General features: G+C 51.0%; 5 protein-coding genes across 5 annotated transcripts; 1 reads left to right on the plus strand and 4 right to left on the minus strand.

The window, feature by feature from the left end:
• Positions 1-1,795: 1,795 nt before the first annotated feature.
• BP01DRAFT_74987 (uncharacterized protein) lies at positions 1,796-2,716 on the minus strand. Its single transcript, XM_025580068.1, has one exon. It carries the CDS (start codon positions 2,596-2,598, stop codon positions 2,110-2,112), a length of 489 nt encoding a protein of 162 aa, XP_025435243.1. The 5' UTR covers positions 2,599-2,716; the 3' UTR covers positions 1,796-2,109.
• Positions 2,717-6,590: 3,874 nt separating this feature from the next.
• BP01DRAFT_352789 (uncharacterized protein) lies at positions 6,591-7,744 on the minus strand. The gene is made up of 2 exons (XM_025574014.1): positions 7,194-7,744; positions 6,591-7,101 (listed from the first exon to the last, which is right to left on the minus strand). Exons 1-2 carry the CDS (start codon positions 7,390-7,392, stop codon positions 6,782-6,784), a joined length of 519 nt encoding a protein of 172 aa, XP_025435244.1. The 5' UTR covers positions 7,393-7,744; the 3' UTR covers positions 6,591-6,781.
• A 522-nt stretch (positions 7,745-8,266) lies between these two features.
• Positions 8,267-12,326, plus strand: BP01DRAFT_388336 (uncharacterized protein; the record flags this gene model as incomplete). The annotated part of the gene is made up of 6 exons (XM_025577818.1): positions 8,267-8,682; positions 8,758-8,930; positions 8,980-10,084; positions 10,150-10,870; positions 10,920-10,970; positions 11,019-12,326. 6 exons carry the CDS (start codon positions 8,267-8,269, stop codon positions 12,324-12,326), a joined length of 3,774 nt encoding a protein of 1,257 aa, XP_025435245.1.
• A 735-nt stretch (positions 12,327-13,061) lies between these two features.
• BP01DRAFT_388337 (mitochondrial 54S ribosomal protein bL33m) lies at positions 13,062-13,507 on the minus strand (the record flags this gene model as incomplete). Its single annotated transcript, XM_025577819.1, has 2 exons — positions 13,423-13,507; positions 13,062-13,363 (listed from the first exon to the last, which is right to left on the minus strand). The coding sequence occupies exons 1-2, from the start codon at positions 13,433-13,435 to the stop codon at positions 13,062-13,064; spliced, it is 315 nt and encodes a 104-aa protein (XP_025435246.1). The 5' UTR covers positions 13,436-13,507.
• A 1,679-nt stretch (positions 13,508-15,186) lies between these two features.
• Positions 15,187-16,281, minus strand: BP01DRAFT_378831 (uncharacterized protein; the record flags this gene model as incomplete). Its single annotated transcript, XM_025577095.1, has 1 exon — positions 15,187-16,281. One exon carries the CDS (start codon positions 16,279-16,281, stop codon positions 15,187-15,189), a length of 1,095 nt encoding a protein of 364 aa, XP_025435247.1.
• Between the last annotated feature and the right edge of the window lie 127 nt (positions 16,282-16,408).

A 16,408-nucleotide genomic window follows, 5' to 3' on the forward strand; every position in this document is an offset into this window, starting at 1 on the left:
AAGGAGTGGAGGGTGGAGGAGTGGAGGGTGGAGGAGATGGAAAAAAGGAAGAATCCAGATGGAGTCTGGTCGGGTAAGAAAGGGAGAGTTCGGCGAGACTAGTGTGGGTGTGGGGGAAGAGAATGTAGAAGAGTAAGAGATAGAAAAAAAAAAAATCCAGTTGTATAAAAAGGTTTCTAATCGAAAAAGAAAAACTAAAGAAAAATCAAATCCTATTCCAAAGAGAAAAGAAAAATCAGGATAAATAAAAAAAAACAATGAAAGCCCAATAGTCAGCAGACGCAAAGCAAGCAAGCAGAAGCAAGCAAATCGCCAGACTAACCATAAAAAACGGAATACGCGGAGTGTGGGGGAAGAGAGAGGGAGAGCCCGACTTTCTTTTCTCGCCCAGGGTCGGGGTTCCGGTCCGGCAACACGCGCGTGGGTTGCGCAGGGGACAAAGTCTGGCTACCTCAACTCTCGGGTAGATTAGGAGAGGGGGAAGCTTGACAATAATAGATGGAGAAATTCTGAAGCAGAGAATTCGGGATTTAGAATTAGTGTCAATTTTACATTTACTCAGTACTAGAAGGTGGACTGGCCCCATCCGACAATAATGATGATGACGATGATGGATGATGATGATGAGGCAGAGGAAGAGAGGAAGAAGTCCGGCCGAGGAGAGGAACAGCGTCAAAAGGCAATCCCAAGCAGGCAAGGCGCCATCCGCATTTGCGGAGGCCCGACAAGAGTTAGTCCGGAGCGGGCCTAGTGCGGCCTGAGGATGCAAGGACGCGACCGAGGAAGAGTGTGGAGCAGGATTCCGAGTGCCGAGATGGGAAAAGACTCAAGAGTTATGGGAACAACTGCGCAGAGATGAGGTATAGTTACTCCGGGGCAGTTATTTCAATGAACAATGACTCTTCAGTTGGAAAGTGGAGAGACTATCAAAGAGTGTCTGACTCAGGTTTGCTACCTATCCTAATACAAAAGCCCAACTAGATCTATCGCATTGGTGGCTGAAGAGAAATCAATCATGAGAATTGACTGAACAACAGCATTGAATCAGGGAAGAGTCCCGAGTCGGGTAAATTACCTACCCTCCCTGACAGACTGCGGGTTAGTCACGGCGTTACGCTGGGTAAGTCCTGCGTATGGTAATAATACCACCACGGACTCGGGTGCCAGTAGGCGGCGACAACCGATGCTGCTTCGGTATGTTGGCTGAGCCATGCCGTCTTGTTGCTGCTACTGCTCATCCTCCACAATCCCTCCAAGACCAGGTGATGAGATGTGAGAGGGATCACAAAGATCATCGCGAACAGGACTTATTCTTTCGTCATGGTCATTGACAACAGAACTTAACTGTCACTCTCAGTCCTACCATTCCTGCAGTGACTCTTGGTCTGATCTGGTCTGGTCTGGTCTGGTCTGGTTTGACCTGGTTTGACCTGGTACCGACCGACCGACCGATGATGGACAGACAAGACCAGACAGGGTGCCGGTTAGCAGCAGCCGTGTGTGGAACGTCACTTGACCGCCATCTGGCCCATTCCATTACCTAACAGCCCTGCTCCCGGCTTGTTGTCGTCGATCAATGTCAGTCCCCGAGCAGTCAAATACGGAGTAAAATAGGTCAGGGTTTGAGAGGTGGATGTTGTAATCTCATTAGCATCACATTGAGGGTCCTTCGACGGAGTGTAGGATGGAATATTGAGAAGGGTGCCAAAAACCCCATGAAAACCGTTGCGACAAAGAATCCGGGGATTGCATGACGCGCGAACCCCCAAAAAGACAATACCACCGACCCGGCCGTCACGAACCCCCATCCATCCCTTTAATCATTCCTTCTGTTCCATGTCTACCTACATATCTACGCGACCCGACTCATCCAACCATTCTACTATCCAACCACCCATGATCCGACACACACGGTCAATTCGCATCATTGATGCTGCCACCAACACCACCAGTCACAGCCCGCCCGACTAACCCAGCCACAATACCCCGGAATGCAAGTCTAAACTCAATACCAACCCCAGAACAGCAAGTGACACGGGTCAACCCCCGGCCAAAGCCAACGGGACGGAGGAGGGAAGAACAACAAGGAGGGGCAAAGAGCAACGGCAACTAATCCTCAGCCGACCATCTTTGGTGATGAACCTCGGGTATCGACGCATCTGATGGGGGGCCAAGACGTCCAGGGCTAACTTTGCCAGACGACTCCCTATTTCTCGTTTTCGTGCCCCAGATTCGGACTCCATTGCGGAGAGGATTCTCTTGTCGGGTGTCTCTTTTTCCCCCATGCATCGGATCTCCCCGCGGGGATGAGACCCAGATGAGATCACGATCAGCGCCCTTTGCCAGACGGTCACTAGCCGGACATCTCCTGCAGCAGAGCGTCTCGTTCTTCCCTCCCCGGCTGCTGATACTGCTGCTACTCTCTCTTGGACCGGGCTGGTTGGAGAGAGGTAGATCGTATATGACCCTTGATGGGATTGGTCGCCGCCAGGGATATGGTACCCGATCGACACGGTCTCGGGTGACTCCTACTCGCTGACCTTCAAGCCTCAAAAGGCCTGTGCATCCCGGAGTTGGACTTGGACCCCATTTGGTCATGCACCGTCAGTCCATTCTTTGCTATGTCACCGAGAATATGTTGGACTTCCTCTTTGGGAGAGTAAGCAGCATACAGCGTGCTGTACTGTAGTCACACCTTACTTACCTAGGGAGTTAGTATAGTAGGTGACTACTAAGGGTACAAGTTCTAAGCCGACCGATCGGAGTCAGCCCGGCAAGTCCCCGCGTCCATTTAACCGGTTATCCCGTGGCCGCTGAATCGGGCCACCCGGAGATGCTGATTGGCCTCCACCGCCACCCGAGGCTTCAAGCGAACCGACCCCGCAATCACGGAGAAAGGCTGAAAAGCTGCTTGTTGGAACAATGGAAATTAATCATTAGTCATGCCTCATGCCCTGACTGGGGGAGGAGGGTGGTCTGCAACGGAACACTTAACGCACGAATGCAGGAGAAAAAAAATCCCCCCATAACCCCCAAACTTCCCCCAATCCACCTCCTCCCCCCGGAGGTCGACCGATGTGACGACGAAGAGGCACTAAGACTGAGGAGGGAAGGTCCCTCTGCCACTAAGCCACCACCTACTGATGTTCTTTCTGCTTGCAGTAAGTTCACCCGCCGCCTGTCAAGCCGCTGAGGTGTTGGCTCGGGAACCTGACGACGAGACCTTACCATGGATGGGATGAGGAGACGCAGGTCGGCAAACCAGCAAGCAACAACACTTCTAATGAATCCAATCCCTGGGAAAAGATCTCTCTGTCTTTCGGCAGAGCATCACATGCACCTTGCAATACGGAGGACGAGGAGTAAATTGTTCTTTCTGCAAGTCAGTAACCTGAGGATCATCATCCCGACTTCCTTTCGGTCAGACGGTTGGTTGAATAGTTCCGTCACTACTACCTCTCTCCGAGGTCTCTCTCTTCTTGTCTCAACCAGGGGAGAGAGAAGGAATCATCATGACATACAGCAGTGACCACCACCACCACGCGGGAAATGCGAGATCGCGAAATTACCAAACAAAAAGAAAAAAAAAATAAAAATGAATAAAAATCCCCAACGATCCCATGACCAGGCCCCGAGCCAAAAGCCAGCCAAGCTATGCCCAGCCAACCACCACGCGACGTTCTCTCTCCACTCCGCCCAGTCCTGGAGAGTCTTACAAGTTACAAGTTACTCCAAGACATTCAAGCCCTCTTTCTATCCCGCTTTCGTCATTAGGCATATTTCCCCCGAATCGGCCAGGCCCGCCAGTACAGTCAATCGACTGTCGGCCATTCGCTCGCCTGTGCATGCCACGAGTCGAACTAGTCCGAACCCAGGCTAGCCGCTTTCCCGACGGGAGCTCAACCTCAACCCTCACGGCCTGAGGCACTCTCCCGATTCTTCTCCGGCTGAGTCGGGGAAAAAAAAAGGTGGGGAGTCTCTAATCTGGGCACAACTCTTTTCCGGGGCTGCATTCTATCCATTAATCATCTTCGGTGGCGGATAATCCCACACAGTGATGGCTGAACTGGCAGCTCGTCAAAGTTACTGTACTGCTTACATTGCTGCTAGGCTTACAGGCTACGTGCTCAGGCCTCCGCATCTAGTCGTAGCTATTTCGCACCATCTGATCTTGGAAAACCACACGCACGTGGGTTGCGCCCAACCCTAATCAATTGCGGGTGTCATCTGGGGGACTAGCCCATCCTACTACAATGCAGCATCCGGATAATTGTCTCGGTTGGTTCCTTCACGGCCTCTTCCGTTCGATAGATAATTCTTACCTTTCTTTGCTGTGGCGGAAAGAATGAGAACTACAGGCAGTCTCGACCATTCCCTGTGATTTTCCTCCCAGGTAATTCGTTGAAGCCTTCCGATACGCGTCAACCCCGGGAAAAGCGTAACAACGGTTATAGATTTATCTCTGCCGTCGAGACTACCCTTGAATGCGGTATGCCTGCGCGCCGCTTCTGAGCAAGCAGTCAACACGCCTAGCCGCAGTGAGCTGGACTAGAGCGCATTCATATACCCGATTGTCCCGAACTCAGCCGTGCCAAAGGACCGTTGCATCTCACTTGGCTCAAACTTCCCTTTAGTAACAGCTTGCCATGTGGATAGCTTAGCCTCGGCGATATCCTCTCGCCTATCGGGACTCGCCTGTACTGGCTGGAACGGGGAGGCCAATTGACATCACTACACAGTACATACGCCGTACAGTCGGAATCGTCGGGACTTGATTTCCCGACCAGGATCTCTTTCCAGATATAGCAAGCCGACCACCTTGCACAAGATAGGGGTGATATTGCGAAAGCCCTTCTGGAGTGTGGACACCTTTTTACGCGAGGATGTGTGGCGAATGGATTGCGGAGAGATAGTGATGGAGAAAACTGCCCCCCGGACTCCGGTTATGTCACGTCTCACCGTGTTTCCCCCCACCCCTCTTTTGCCCGTGAAATCGAATCGGTTATACTTGGACTTTCCCTTCCGCCGCCGTAGGCCAGACCGGTCACGGAGGAGGTAGTGGTGGTGGTGCCAACTCGGGGATAAATAAGTCCGTAGGATCGGAATGAAGTGTGTAAACTGAATCGAGGGAGATGAATGGGATTGTCATCCACGGTCTGTACGTAGTTTCGTGACTCTGTTCTGATGTCAAAGATGTTTGCATTGTTATCGCGGAGCATAATGACTTTATGCGGATAACACAGCTGGTACTAGGAGGTAGTGCCATCGCCCATCGCCAAATGGATCGATTGTAGAATTCATTCCCGACACAGCCAGCCCCCGGGATTTTCCGTCCGTCGGGGCCCCCTCTTCCTCGTGGGTTCTATGGGGCCTGGAGACGGAACAGTGTGCCAGAGATCCGATTTGTAGCTTTTATGATGGTTTGTGCTGCGGTGCATCGGCTATTGGTGAGGATTGAGTGACCCGGTTGCCATTGTTGCCTGCGAAGTCGGCTTGAGGTCGCTCATGGCTTACTCAGTACAGTGCTATGATATGCGTCCTCCCAGGACCTGGATTTACTATGGGTAAGCAGGCCACAGAGTTACAAAAGTCTCCATTCTGCTTTTACTTGGTCCGAGATATTTGAATTGAGCAGATGGTAATAAGTCCTGGTTGCTTAGCCTGTAAGTGAAGTGGCTACAACAAGCATTCCATTAGCGGCAGCGGAGGAATAACTGGACATGTTCCATATCAACGCCAGTCCAATCTGATCGATCTTCGCGGCAAAATGGCATAGAGTCAACATTCCATTTCATTTTATCTGCACACGTGTGTAGCAGATGCGCCCCGAATCGTCAGTGACCTGGACATAGGCCGATTGCCGCAGACGTGTAGATAGAAAGCATAGACGCGTGTATTGTAGAGGTTTTCTGAATCATCCCCGGAGAAAAGAAGGTGCCATTGGACCAACCCATCCAAGAGGTGTACTATGATATTGGCAATCGGGGCTATTCTAGAGCCTCGCCTCAATTTTGAGGAAATTTTCAGTTCCGGAGGGTAGGATTGTTTCTCTGTTCCTGCATTAATAGTCTGAGAACAGCTTCAAATTGTTGGGTGCCTGAATCCTGGCAATGTGTTGAGGCGGAAATATATTCCCGAGACCTGGAAGGTTGGCGCCCTTTCTATAACACAATGCTCGTGCCATTCTCACATTACTAGTACTTCAATGTCATCTTTGAGAGGCTCGAGAGGCTGTATTGGACTAAGTCCTTGGGTTCCTGGATCTCTAGCTGATTCTACTTGGGAACTCGCTTGGTGTATGGCACTGCATTAGTGGCTGGTCTATGTCTATCAGCTACACTGATACACCCTTCACTCTGTTATGAATGAAGCTGAAGGAAGACTGTGCCTGTCACTTGCCAGGATCTAGGGAGGATCAGGATGGCTGATCTGCATTAGCATCTAGGATTCTTGCTATTTGAGTTATTTAACAGCAAATTCTCTCATGCTATGAAAGCATAGCAATGCACTTATTCCCCTCCACGGGTTGTTTCGTACGTTTGTCAGTCAGATAAATAACAACCGAAAAGCTTTAATTCATTAATATGCTTGCAAGAAGTCTCCAAACTCGATAGCGCACCTGGCGCTCGATCGAGACATGACCCTTACTTAAGAATCCCCATACTCCCCGACAGAAAAACATGAACTCAAAGCAAGACATCCATCAAACCCCGGAAATTTCATTTCAGCGCCCGCAAACAAGCAACAACTAAACCGATTCATCATCATAAAGCAAAGTACGTCATTGTCGAATCTGCGTCCGCCCAAACGAGAACAATGACCCCCATCCCCGATGCGTTGCGGCTGCGGCTGTTTCAGATACGCCGTCGCCAGGCTTCTCAAACCGACCATCCCTGTGCACGGCGGCTTCTTGCGTCCGCGATCCGGAACGAGTTTCACTTCTCGTCGGCGTGTGTTGTACGTGGCTGACCTGGCTGGTGGGCGTTTTGACAACCGAACCCCTTTCAAGAATGTCCGGGGCGACGCTGTCCGTCGAGTAGAGCGCTTCGCGCATCTGCCAGCGCCGCTTTTTGAAGACGATGAATATAGTTGTGAAGGATACTGCACTTGGTGCTTAGTGGATGCTTGAGCTAGGATATGCTTCTGGATGGGAAGGATGATTTTGCGCTGTGATTGTGGACAGGGTAACATACTTCCGACAACAATGACGAGGGCGACTATCGTGCACAGGATGATCATGCCCTTGGACGAGATGCTTTTCGTGTCCGAGCTTGACGTGTCATCTTTTTGTTGCTGGCCGTCTACCTCTTGGAGCACGCTCTGCGCGAAGGTCGGTGTGTTTAGCACTGTGACAATGATGAGGATTGGCAAGGGTAGTCGCTGTGAGGACATGGTGCTGTGGGTAAGGTGTGTATTGTTATCGACGGATTCGATCTACAAATCGCGCGATGTTGTGTGACTTTGTCCCTGGCTGCGGGTAGAATATAAGAGCAGGAGAGACAAGGGAAGCAGGACAGGACAATATGAAGAAAACCCATTCTGCAGGAATGGCTATGCAGGGCTGGCTATGTTGGGCTTCGGATCCGACTCCTCTGCACGTTCGCCGTCAGGGGCTTCATGGTGTTTCGGGAAGAGGAGTCGGATGCTGGCTATCCTACGCGTTTTGGTCGTGATAGGCTCAAAAACATACAGCTTTGACCTTGGAGAATGGGTATTGGGCCGTCAGCTGCAGCCATTAGGCGAGTAGATTGTGTGTTTCATGGTGTCGGCGCATGAAACCAAGCATCAAATCAGAGATGGAATGTGCGAGGGATGGACGTGCTGTCGGCGCTAGTTTGTGGCCAATCGTTGTTGCCGTTGCGGGGGATCAGGTGGGTTAGGCGCCGTCTACTATCGGAGCATCACAGTATAGATTTAGGTACTCTAATCTTAGATCATGCAGCTTCATGTGCTCGATTGAGAACAGTGTGAATAATTATGATCTTGCAGGAGAGGGTAAAGTAACTTGATACAAGTCTTCACGTTCTGAGGTTACCGAAGCTCACAATGGCTGTGGCTGTAGGCATGGCTTCGCCCACTCCACGCAAAGGAAGCAGCCACATCCCCTTCGGCCTCACCTGGTGTGGTCAGTTTCCCAGAAAGGAAAGCACACTGCAACACGGGCATAGTGTGGACGGCCCATCATCCCACCTTGGAACCCATTTCTATCCTTTCACCCCATCCCATCTACTGTGCATTTCTCTCCTTCACTGCAAGGTCGATCGCCATGTCAGCCAGCATGGTGTCGACCACGGCCTCTGGAGTGCCCCCCAACACGACACTCACGGCAGTCGACACAGACGATACTTACGAGGCCGAGGAGCTACTCCTGCTGCAAATAGCGGCGGCGAACAATGAGCTTCTCTCCCCTCAACTCAAGGCCGTAATGGCGACACAGGACATTCCTTCTTCGAATAACAATTCTGTCGATAGATGTCCTTCGCCGTTGCTCATGGAGCGACCCAGAAGCTCTGGCATCGATCTCACAGCCTTCTCGTTTGCGAAGCCAGCACAAGGCCGCAAGCCCTTCTCCCTCCAATCGGCAGTAAAGCCATCCTCGTCCACAGTCAGGCCGGATGTTACCGCTCAGTGTGAGCACAGGGCGGCTGAGATATCGCCTGAGACAGTCAAAAGTCTGAAAGGGTGAGTGGCGTGCTATCGTGTACACGGTACTATGTTGCTGCATACTAATTCATTCTGAACGAGCGATCAACCCAGGTCTAGCACGCATGAATCCCAGAAGAAACTCCCCTCGAAGGCAGAGCAGAAGCCAACCCGGGCTTCTGTCACGCCTTCTGAGCATGTTCAGAGTGGCTCGAGCCTTGAGAATGCTGTCGTGGCATACGCAGACAATTTTGCTGCTAATAGTGCTGAACATTCTGAACCGTTGGGTGAGTGGCTCCGATAGTATGCATGCAGTATCTCTAACAATCCTTGCAGGGCACAAGGAGAGAACCATTAGCCACTCAAGCCACGATCAGCTTGTCCAGGAGCGGCCAAACAGCAAGGGCGACAAGCATGGCTCTCCATTAGTTGAAGGTCACGGTGCGTCCGACCGTACGCTTTCGGCACACGAGGCACAAGACTCGGTTCTCCAGAATCAGCTCGCGGCTAACATTCAATTGGCCCAATCGCACCCTACCGATCGCGAGATTGAGATGAATAGGGTCTCCAAGCGACGTCGCTCCAGCAAAAGTCAAACCTCACGAAATGTCAGACCATCACTTGTAACGCCAGATGACACTTCTTCACTGTCAGAAGAACATCTTTTTCATTTGCTGATCGGACGCATCAAAGCTCGTGAGGAAAATGAGGCAGCTGCCGTTGAGTCGAAGGGGCAGATGGAGGCTTGCATTTCTGGCTTGACTGAGGAAAATCAGGCACTCAAGAGTCAAATAGAGATCCTCGACAAGGTAATCCGCAAGAAAACGTCAGACTTAGCTATTCACAAGACCCAAATTAGTGCCTGGAAATCGAAACTCTCAAATATAAAGGGCTTTCTCAACCAGCTCGGTTCTGATTTCCACAATCTTCGCGGCGATGCGAACCTGTTCTTGGCGGCAAAGAAATGCGCCCGCAATGAAAGAGCTGAGATTGACAAGAGTATTAGCGAAGCTAAGGCGCAGGCAGCCAGAGCTTTAGAGGCCGCTAGCAAAGGACGAGAACAGTTGTTCCGCTCGGAGAGCCAGGTCGAATTGCTGAAACAGGCTCGGTCTGCAACTGAAGAGAAGACACAATACGTTCAGGGACAGCTTTCCGATGAGAAGAGAAGGTCCAGGCTTCTCGAACAGTACATCCAAGACAGTTCCCGCACGCATGCATTGAAGCTTGGGCAGATCAAGACTGATCAGCTAGCAATCCTCAAGCAGTTCGAGACCGTGTTCCGCACTTTGAGCGTTCAAGAGAAGACCTCTCAGAACGTCATTCAGCAAGCGATAGGGACCGGCGTGGACAAATGTTTCTCAACTCTTGATACTCTCTATGACAGGATCTTGAAAAATGATTCAGGCGCGAAGGATCACATGGATAGTGTCAAGACTGTGATGTCACGGTAAGCGCTCAGGCCATGGCTATTTGACTCTGAGCTAGTTGCTAATTGCCTTACAACAGCATGGAGAGCGAATTGGTCCAGCTACTCCAGTTGACCAAGGAACGACATGAGACGGATGCCAGCTCTCTGGCAAAGCTTAACGAGCAACTTCAAGGCGTCACAACTCAGCTTGCGACTAATGCAAATCTGTTTGAGCGGATCTCCAAAGACACGGATCAACTCGTTCCTTTGAATGAAAACCTCGGACACCTTGTACCTTTGACTGAAACGTTCAAGTGTTCTATCGATATATTGAAGGACAACGAGACGAAACTCCTTGACCAAGTGACGCACCTTCAAGCAGATCTATGCGAGGCGCGAAAAGCCCAGGCTGCCGAAGTCGCAGCGCTTGAGCTTGGACGCCATGGGCTGGAGAAAGCTCAAATGGAAAGCGAAATGCAGAAAGTGCTGAAGGAGTCAGAAGTCATTGCTGAGGGGTTGAGAGCTAAAGATCTCGAGAACAAAGCCTTCCAATACTCCCTGCTCGAAGCGAAATCACAAACTCAAGAAGCAGAATCACGGATCAATCAGCTTGAATCTGAAGTCGCCGTTCTGCAAGATGAAGTAACGAAGAAGGGGACTCAAGTCCGAGAGGAGTTGAGCCGGGCCAGTATCGTCGCTCGCGAGCAGATCAAGGCTAGATACGAGCAGCAACACCGGGACCTTTTGAAAGACAAATGTGACTTAGCACAGTCGGTAGAAGTTCTCAAGAAGCAACTCGATGATGCAAATTCCACTTTAGTGCGATATCTTGTCCGGCCTTTCATGAATGTGAACTGATGAGTGACAGGCCGAGATCACGAGTACACGAGACAAGGAAAAGACCGATCGAGATCACTTGGTAAGTGAACCTCATCATGACTGGCAAGCAAATTTTGATTGGTTTTAGCTCGAATCAAAGGAGAAAGAGATCGAGAAATTGACCTGCCATCAGTTTGAGACCGTTGCTAAGCTAACTGAGCAAGAGGAAGAGCTCAGACGACTCGTTGAACAAGAAGCTTTAGGGCGAGCGCAATATACCTCTCTCCAAGCTCAACATGACGAAATAAACAGGAAGTTCAGAGACCTCGAGGATGATCTTAGCAATACCCGTGGCGAGAAAGACAAAATATTGGCCGAATCGCAACACAAGCTTGATGCACTTCTGCAGGACAACCTGAAGAAGCAGGAAGAATGTGTCAAGACCCAAGAAAGACTCACATCTGCTTTGACAGAGCGAGCGGATCTTGAGAGCCACAAACTGAAGACCAAAGATGAGATCCACGGCCTATTCAAGCGAGTCCAGGAGTCGGAATTGTGGGTGAACAAGTTAAAGGAGCTCTTGGACCGGACAAATCTTGTCATACCCAAAGACACGGAAGAAAGCTGGAGCAACCTCGAGGCGGCTTTGATCTCACTGACTAACAAGGAGGATCATGATAAGCTCGAGCAATTCAGTTCCAAAGCGACAAGGACGGCCACCACCGTACCTGATAGCCAGCCAACCATTTGTTCATCGCCAGCGAGACAGACCAACAAGCTTGATAATAATTGTTCCATGAATTCGACGTGCTTGCTGGATTCAGGCATTGTGCCGTTCTCAAGCATTCAGGATTCTCCTCTTACTGATTGTTTGTTTTCAGGAAACGAAAGCTATGATCTCACGGCTATGCTGATCTTCACTCCAGAGAACGATAGAGTTGAAAGTGATCCGAAAAGTGAAATCAGCAATACCGATAACAAAGGAAGGCAGCGGACAGTCACTTTCGAGACAGATGTCGCAGCGTCTCAAAGTGGAAAACGTAAAATATCTGATGCGGAGACCAGCCACAGGCCAGACCAGGAGAGCTCGGTTGATGGGCTTGATGATAGGTTTATGCCTTCACAGAGGACGTACTCCAAACAGCAACAGCTCCCAGCGGCAAGATCTCAGGCAAAGTCTAAGGGTTCGGCAGCAGGCGCAAGAGAGGTGGCCCAGGATGCGCCTGGAGCCAGCACGCCGCGCTCGACTGTGAACAAGAGGACCAAGGTATCCTTTGACACGATCACGACTACATCGCAGACGAAGACGGTGACGGAGTACTTCGACCGCAAGTCGAGCCCTGAAAAACTAGCCTCTGGCAGCAGCAGACCAACACTGAATGGCAGTCAGACCGAGTCCCAGAAAAGACCCTCTCGAGGGGGTAGAGGCGGCGGTCGCAGGTCAAGAGGTGAGTGAATCCTGATAGGTCGAATGTTTGTTGCTGAAGGATCAAGGCGATCGCTACAATGCCCGATTTTGCCGGGGTAAGTAGTTCTAGTAGGATGTACGCTTTCCGAGTACCCTTGCATGCCGATGATTTGCGATAATCTTGCAAGAGACCTTAAGAGCCCTGAATCAGTTTGTTCTATTCGTTGACTGATGATGGCTGTTCTATATCCTTATGCATCAAGTCTGGTATTGCTGATGGCATTTAACAGTGCAAGTTGGTCATATGTGCTTTCAACTTGAGCTTTTTAACTTTTCAATCATGGAAAATGTGAAGTTGATTTCCTTGCAGGCGAACATTCCATTGAAATGGAATTTGTGATATATTGAACATTGATGGACCCAGACTGTACTGCTCTAAAACGCCAAATGCAATATCAAAAAAGCAGACAGCTCTAACGCATGTGGAGACGTGAAAAATACCCCACAGTTGAGGCCTCGGCTGTTGCGTTGTATAATGTACAAGATCGTATCTTCGAAAGTCGGAGAGGATTCGGCGACCCGCTGCATCGATATATAGACCGTGGTGGTTGCTCCAGAGTCCTTCGCAGACCTAGAGTAGCTAAGCTTATGCCCATGCCAAATTATGTCTCGAAGAATGTTATTGTAACGAAGGCGGAACCACCATTGAGCGATACGCGAGAGGTCGATGGAGAATGACGGGACGGAAGAGAAAAGCCCGTGAAGCCGAACAGAGTTCGTTTTTTATCGGGCCTTTCCACCCTTGGTGGCCTCGAGGAAGAGCACCTGCTTCTTCACGACTGGATCGTACTTCATCATGCTGAGCGGGCGGTGCGTACGGGGCCGGATCATGGTGCGATAGAAGCCGGTCATGGCCATGGAGATGAGACGGACGGTGATGGTACGGGATTTGGCTAGACAATTCAAATTGAGATGATTTAGCTTCGCGTTGATACTCCATTGGAAGGGATTCTGAATCTGGATGAGGGTGGAAGCAGTGCGACAGTTTTTCTTCCAGAAGAGCCCACGCCGGTTGGCCATGCCAGCTGCGGCGGACGAGATGTGATGCACGGGATGATGGTGATGAGTAAAGGTAGGGACTTACCCTTCTTTGCCATTTTGGGCGGTTGTATAGGCTATATGAGCAAGAGTAGGCGTGAATATGCTGCGCGATCGGGGGTACGTGCGGAGGTTGCGGCGGAGGTTTGGGTGAAACTTTGATGGGAACTCTTTGTGATAGTATCACGTGATACAGGCGGTGAACGGAAATTGATCAGTGAGTGGTTTCCTATTGGGGATTAGATCAGGGCGGGAGGCCGGGGAGGTCTGGGTGTTCGCTTCTTCTATGACGAGAGTACGGAGTACTGCCGCAACTAACCATCGCTGCTTCATTACATCTACCCTCTCAAGAATTCCTTTTGTTTATTATGTGTCTCCAGTGACTTGTAGTAGTTTTCATATGATCTACAGTGCTTTCGATCTTCAAGACAAAGATTGGTTTCCATGGGATTGGTACCGCGAGACACGAGATCGCTCGGAGACTATGTACTATGTGCTACACGTGGAATCTGAGTGCGAGACTGTGGAGATGAAGTCTTTGCATGAGCAGCTGAACGCAATTGTCAGATCTCTTTACGCTGCACTCCCTTAAACATCAACTCATTTGTGCTCCAAATGGATGGTCTGATGCCTAATTCTGCTGCGCTCTGGATATATTATCGTCTAGCGGTTGCAATGCGAGAGCTACGCTCTACACACCCTCTGCGCTTATCTTGATTACCGATTCTGCATCTCCATGCCTTCTGATCAGAATTAAGAACTCTCTGTCTCGTGATCATTCTACGCTGTTCGATAAACAGGGAAATCGGGCCGATAGCCAACATCGACACAACGTTCTTCCATCCAGGTTAATCTCCTGCCGTGATCTGCTAGGGCCGACTTTCATCCTTCCCGCATCCACGCCATTATCCGCGTGTGGGCCGCTTATAATGGCTGTCTCGGATGCCTTCGTTCGCCAAGAGCTGCAAAAAACCGGGCGTAGGTGTACTTAATTGTCGCATATATCACCTGCCCCATTTCCCAATAAGCTCGGATTAGTGGCCCATCTTGACGATTGAGGTTGCGGAAATTAGAGGGATGTAAATTGCGGAGGAACAGAGGTCAGTGCTGGTTCAAGTGGACCGGTAAGGTCTACGAAACTCTGTTCCTCACTACACACGGCCCAGCTACCCTCGGAATGACCAAACTCACTAGGAAATCTGCCGACTTGCGGGGGGTTCGAGCGACACCTGCGAGAAATCTGAAAGGAATATGAGTTAAATGAAAGGTGCTTTGGTACCGGTTGGCACATTAGACTTCTCTCTGCATTGTCAGGCGACCGAACCCTATGGGCTATTGGTCCCTGCTATCTTGGAGGTTCATGCGGACGCACCAGCCACACTTAACGGGGCACGGGAAATGTTGATATTTCCACGGGGTTGAGACTAATGAGGTGAGTTCGAGTTGAGTATGGCTATTTATGTTTCAGGTTTTTGATTGGCGCGTGCTGCTCTGCTTATGACTCAACTGGAAGCTTCGGTGGGGTTTCTTGGCTGATATTGGCAATGTTACTTACCATTGGCAGTCGAGGAGTTTCATCTACGGGCTGATCATGGTTGGACTTCTTGTGTGAGTTTGACAAGTACGCAAGGCGATTATATATGATTGTTTGGTTGATTGTCCCAGAGAAGACTTGGGTGGTACTTGTCTTTCGCTTTGGGCAATTGTGGTTATCATTGTTGTGATCGTTGTGGTCCATGCTGGTAAACCCAATCATGGGAAGAACGAAGTTGTCCCGGCCTGAGAGATGAGGAGTTTCGACTGCCGGAACCTAGGAACTAGGGGCGTCAGCGTCTCCATCGAGCGGAGTCAGTTCCAGTCTGGACAGGGAGGGTATGTAAGGCCCATCTGGTGCAACACGGGGCCTGCGGTGAGGCTTGGGCCAGTCTTCAAACCCATAGGTGCCGGGACTAAACACTCTCACCGTTCCGAGGCGGATAGTTCTGCGCCACTGCCGAAGATAGGGCTCCCAGAAATGTCTCTCAGGCTGAGCCGTCGCCGCAGGATTATCGGCCCTCGGTGGGAGTCCCCCCTGCGAAATTTCGAGATCAGCAAATTCGCAGACACATGGATGAAGGCGCTGTGTCCGCACCGGGGCTTCGGACTTCTCGGCTGTGCAAGTGATCGGTCCCCCAGGTCCCTGGCCTCGCATCGCGTGCATACCGGCTATTACACTCGGCGAGATCTCGGTATCTCCATATTCCTCGATGAAGTGCAGGTAGGTTTCGGGATGTGTCTCCCACAGCCTCACGCGGAGTAAGTCGAACCTTGAGATGGTGCGAGGTGGGACTGGGAGCCACCCTCCTGCGCGCAGCCGCTCACAAGCCCGATCTCGCGGACCGGTGTCACCGTTGTAGGAACCGTCATACGAACCCAGTGCCGCGAGTAGTGAGAGCTCCATCGAGTCATCGTGGTCCCGGAGCTCCTGGAGAACTCCCCACTCGAGTACCTGACGCCAGTACTGCTCCCAATGCAAAATGTCGCGGCCTGTCATTCCAGCCGAAGGCGGAAGTAGGGTCCCTCTGACCTCAAGCCGCTGATCTGGCAATGAGCTTTCGTACTCACGTACGCGAGCCTGCTGCTGCTGCGTCATGATACAGTAGATCCTGCGGGGGCCGTCATTGAACTCCGGGTCGTAGCGTCTCTGCGCTCGCAGGGCGCGCAGGTTCTGATTGCGCTCGCAATCGGGGTTCTGGCACGGTGGTTCCATCCATCTGTTGGGCCCGCAGCACCGGCATGAGTCTTCTCCTGGGGCCGCAGACAATCCGAGGCCCGCGAGCATGTTTCGAAAGTCGTTGTAATACTCGCACAGTTGGCAGGTCTCTGGTTGCTCATTGAAGGAGTGAACCTCGCAGGTCAGAGACATCTTGATGATATCAGACTAGCTCTGGAGCTAGAAGATGTTTAGATTATTGGTGTCGGTTGACTGAGATGGAACGTTGTAGGTTCCCTTGCAGGGCAAATGATAGAGGAAGACCCAGATGGTAGTCAGC

This window comes from Aspergillus saccharolyticus (genome assembly GCF_003184585.1).
Source record: "Aspergillus saccharolyticus JOP 1030-1 unplaced genomic scaffold BP01scaffold_2, whole genome shotgun sequence".
Classification (NCBI taxonomy): Eukaryota; Fungi; Ascomycota; class Eurotiomycetes; order Eurotiales; family Aspergillaceae; genus Aspergillus; species Aspergillus saccharolyticus.

What these genes read in the sequence shown, in the direction of transcription:
- BP01DRAFT_74987 (XM_025580068.1), bottom strand. Translation starts at nt 2,598, where the DNA reads ATGACCAAATGGGGTCCAAGTCCAACTCCGGGATGCACAGGCCTTTTG.
- BP01DRAFT_352789 (XM_025574014.1), bottom strand. Translation starts at nt 7,392, where the DNA reads ATGTCCTCACAGCGACTACCCTTGCCAATCCTCATCATTGTCACAGTG. An exon ending in CCTCGTCATTGTTGTCGGAA is followed by an intron (nt 7,102 to 7,193) that starts GTATGTTACCCT and finishes CACCAAGTGCAG; the next exon opens with TATCCTTCACAACTATATTC.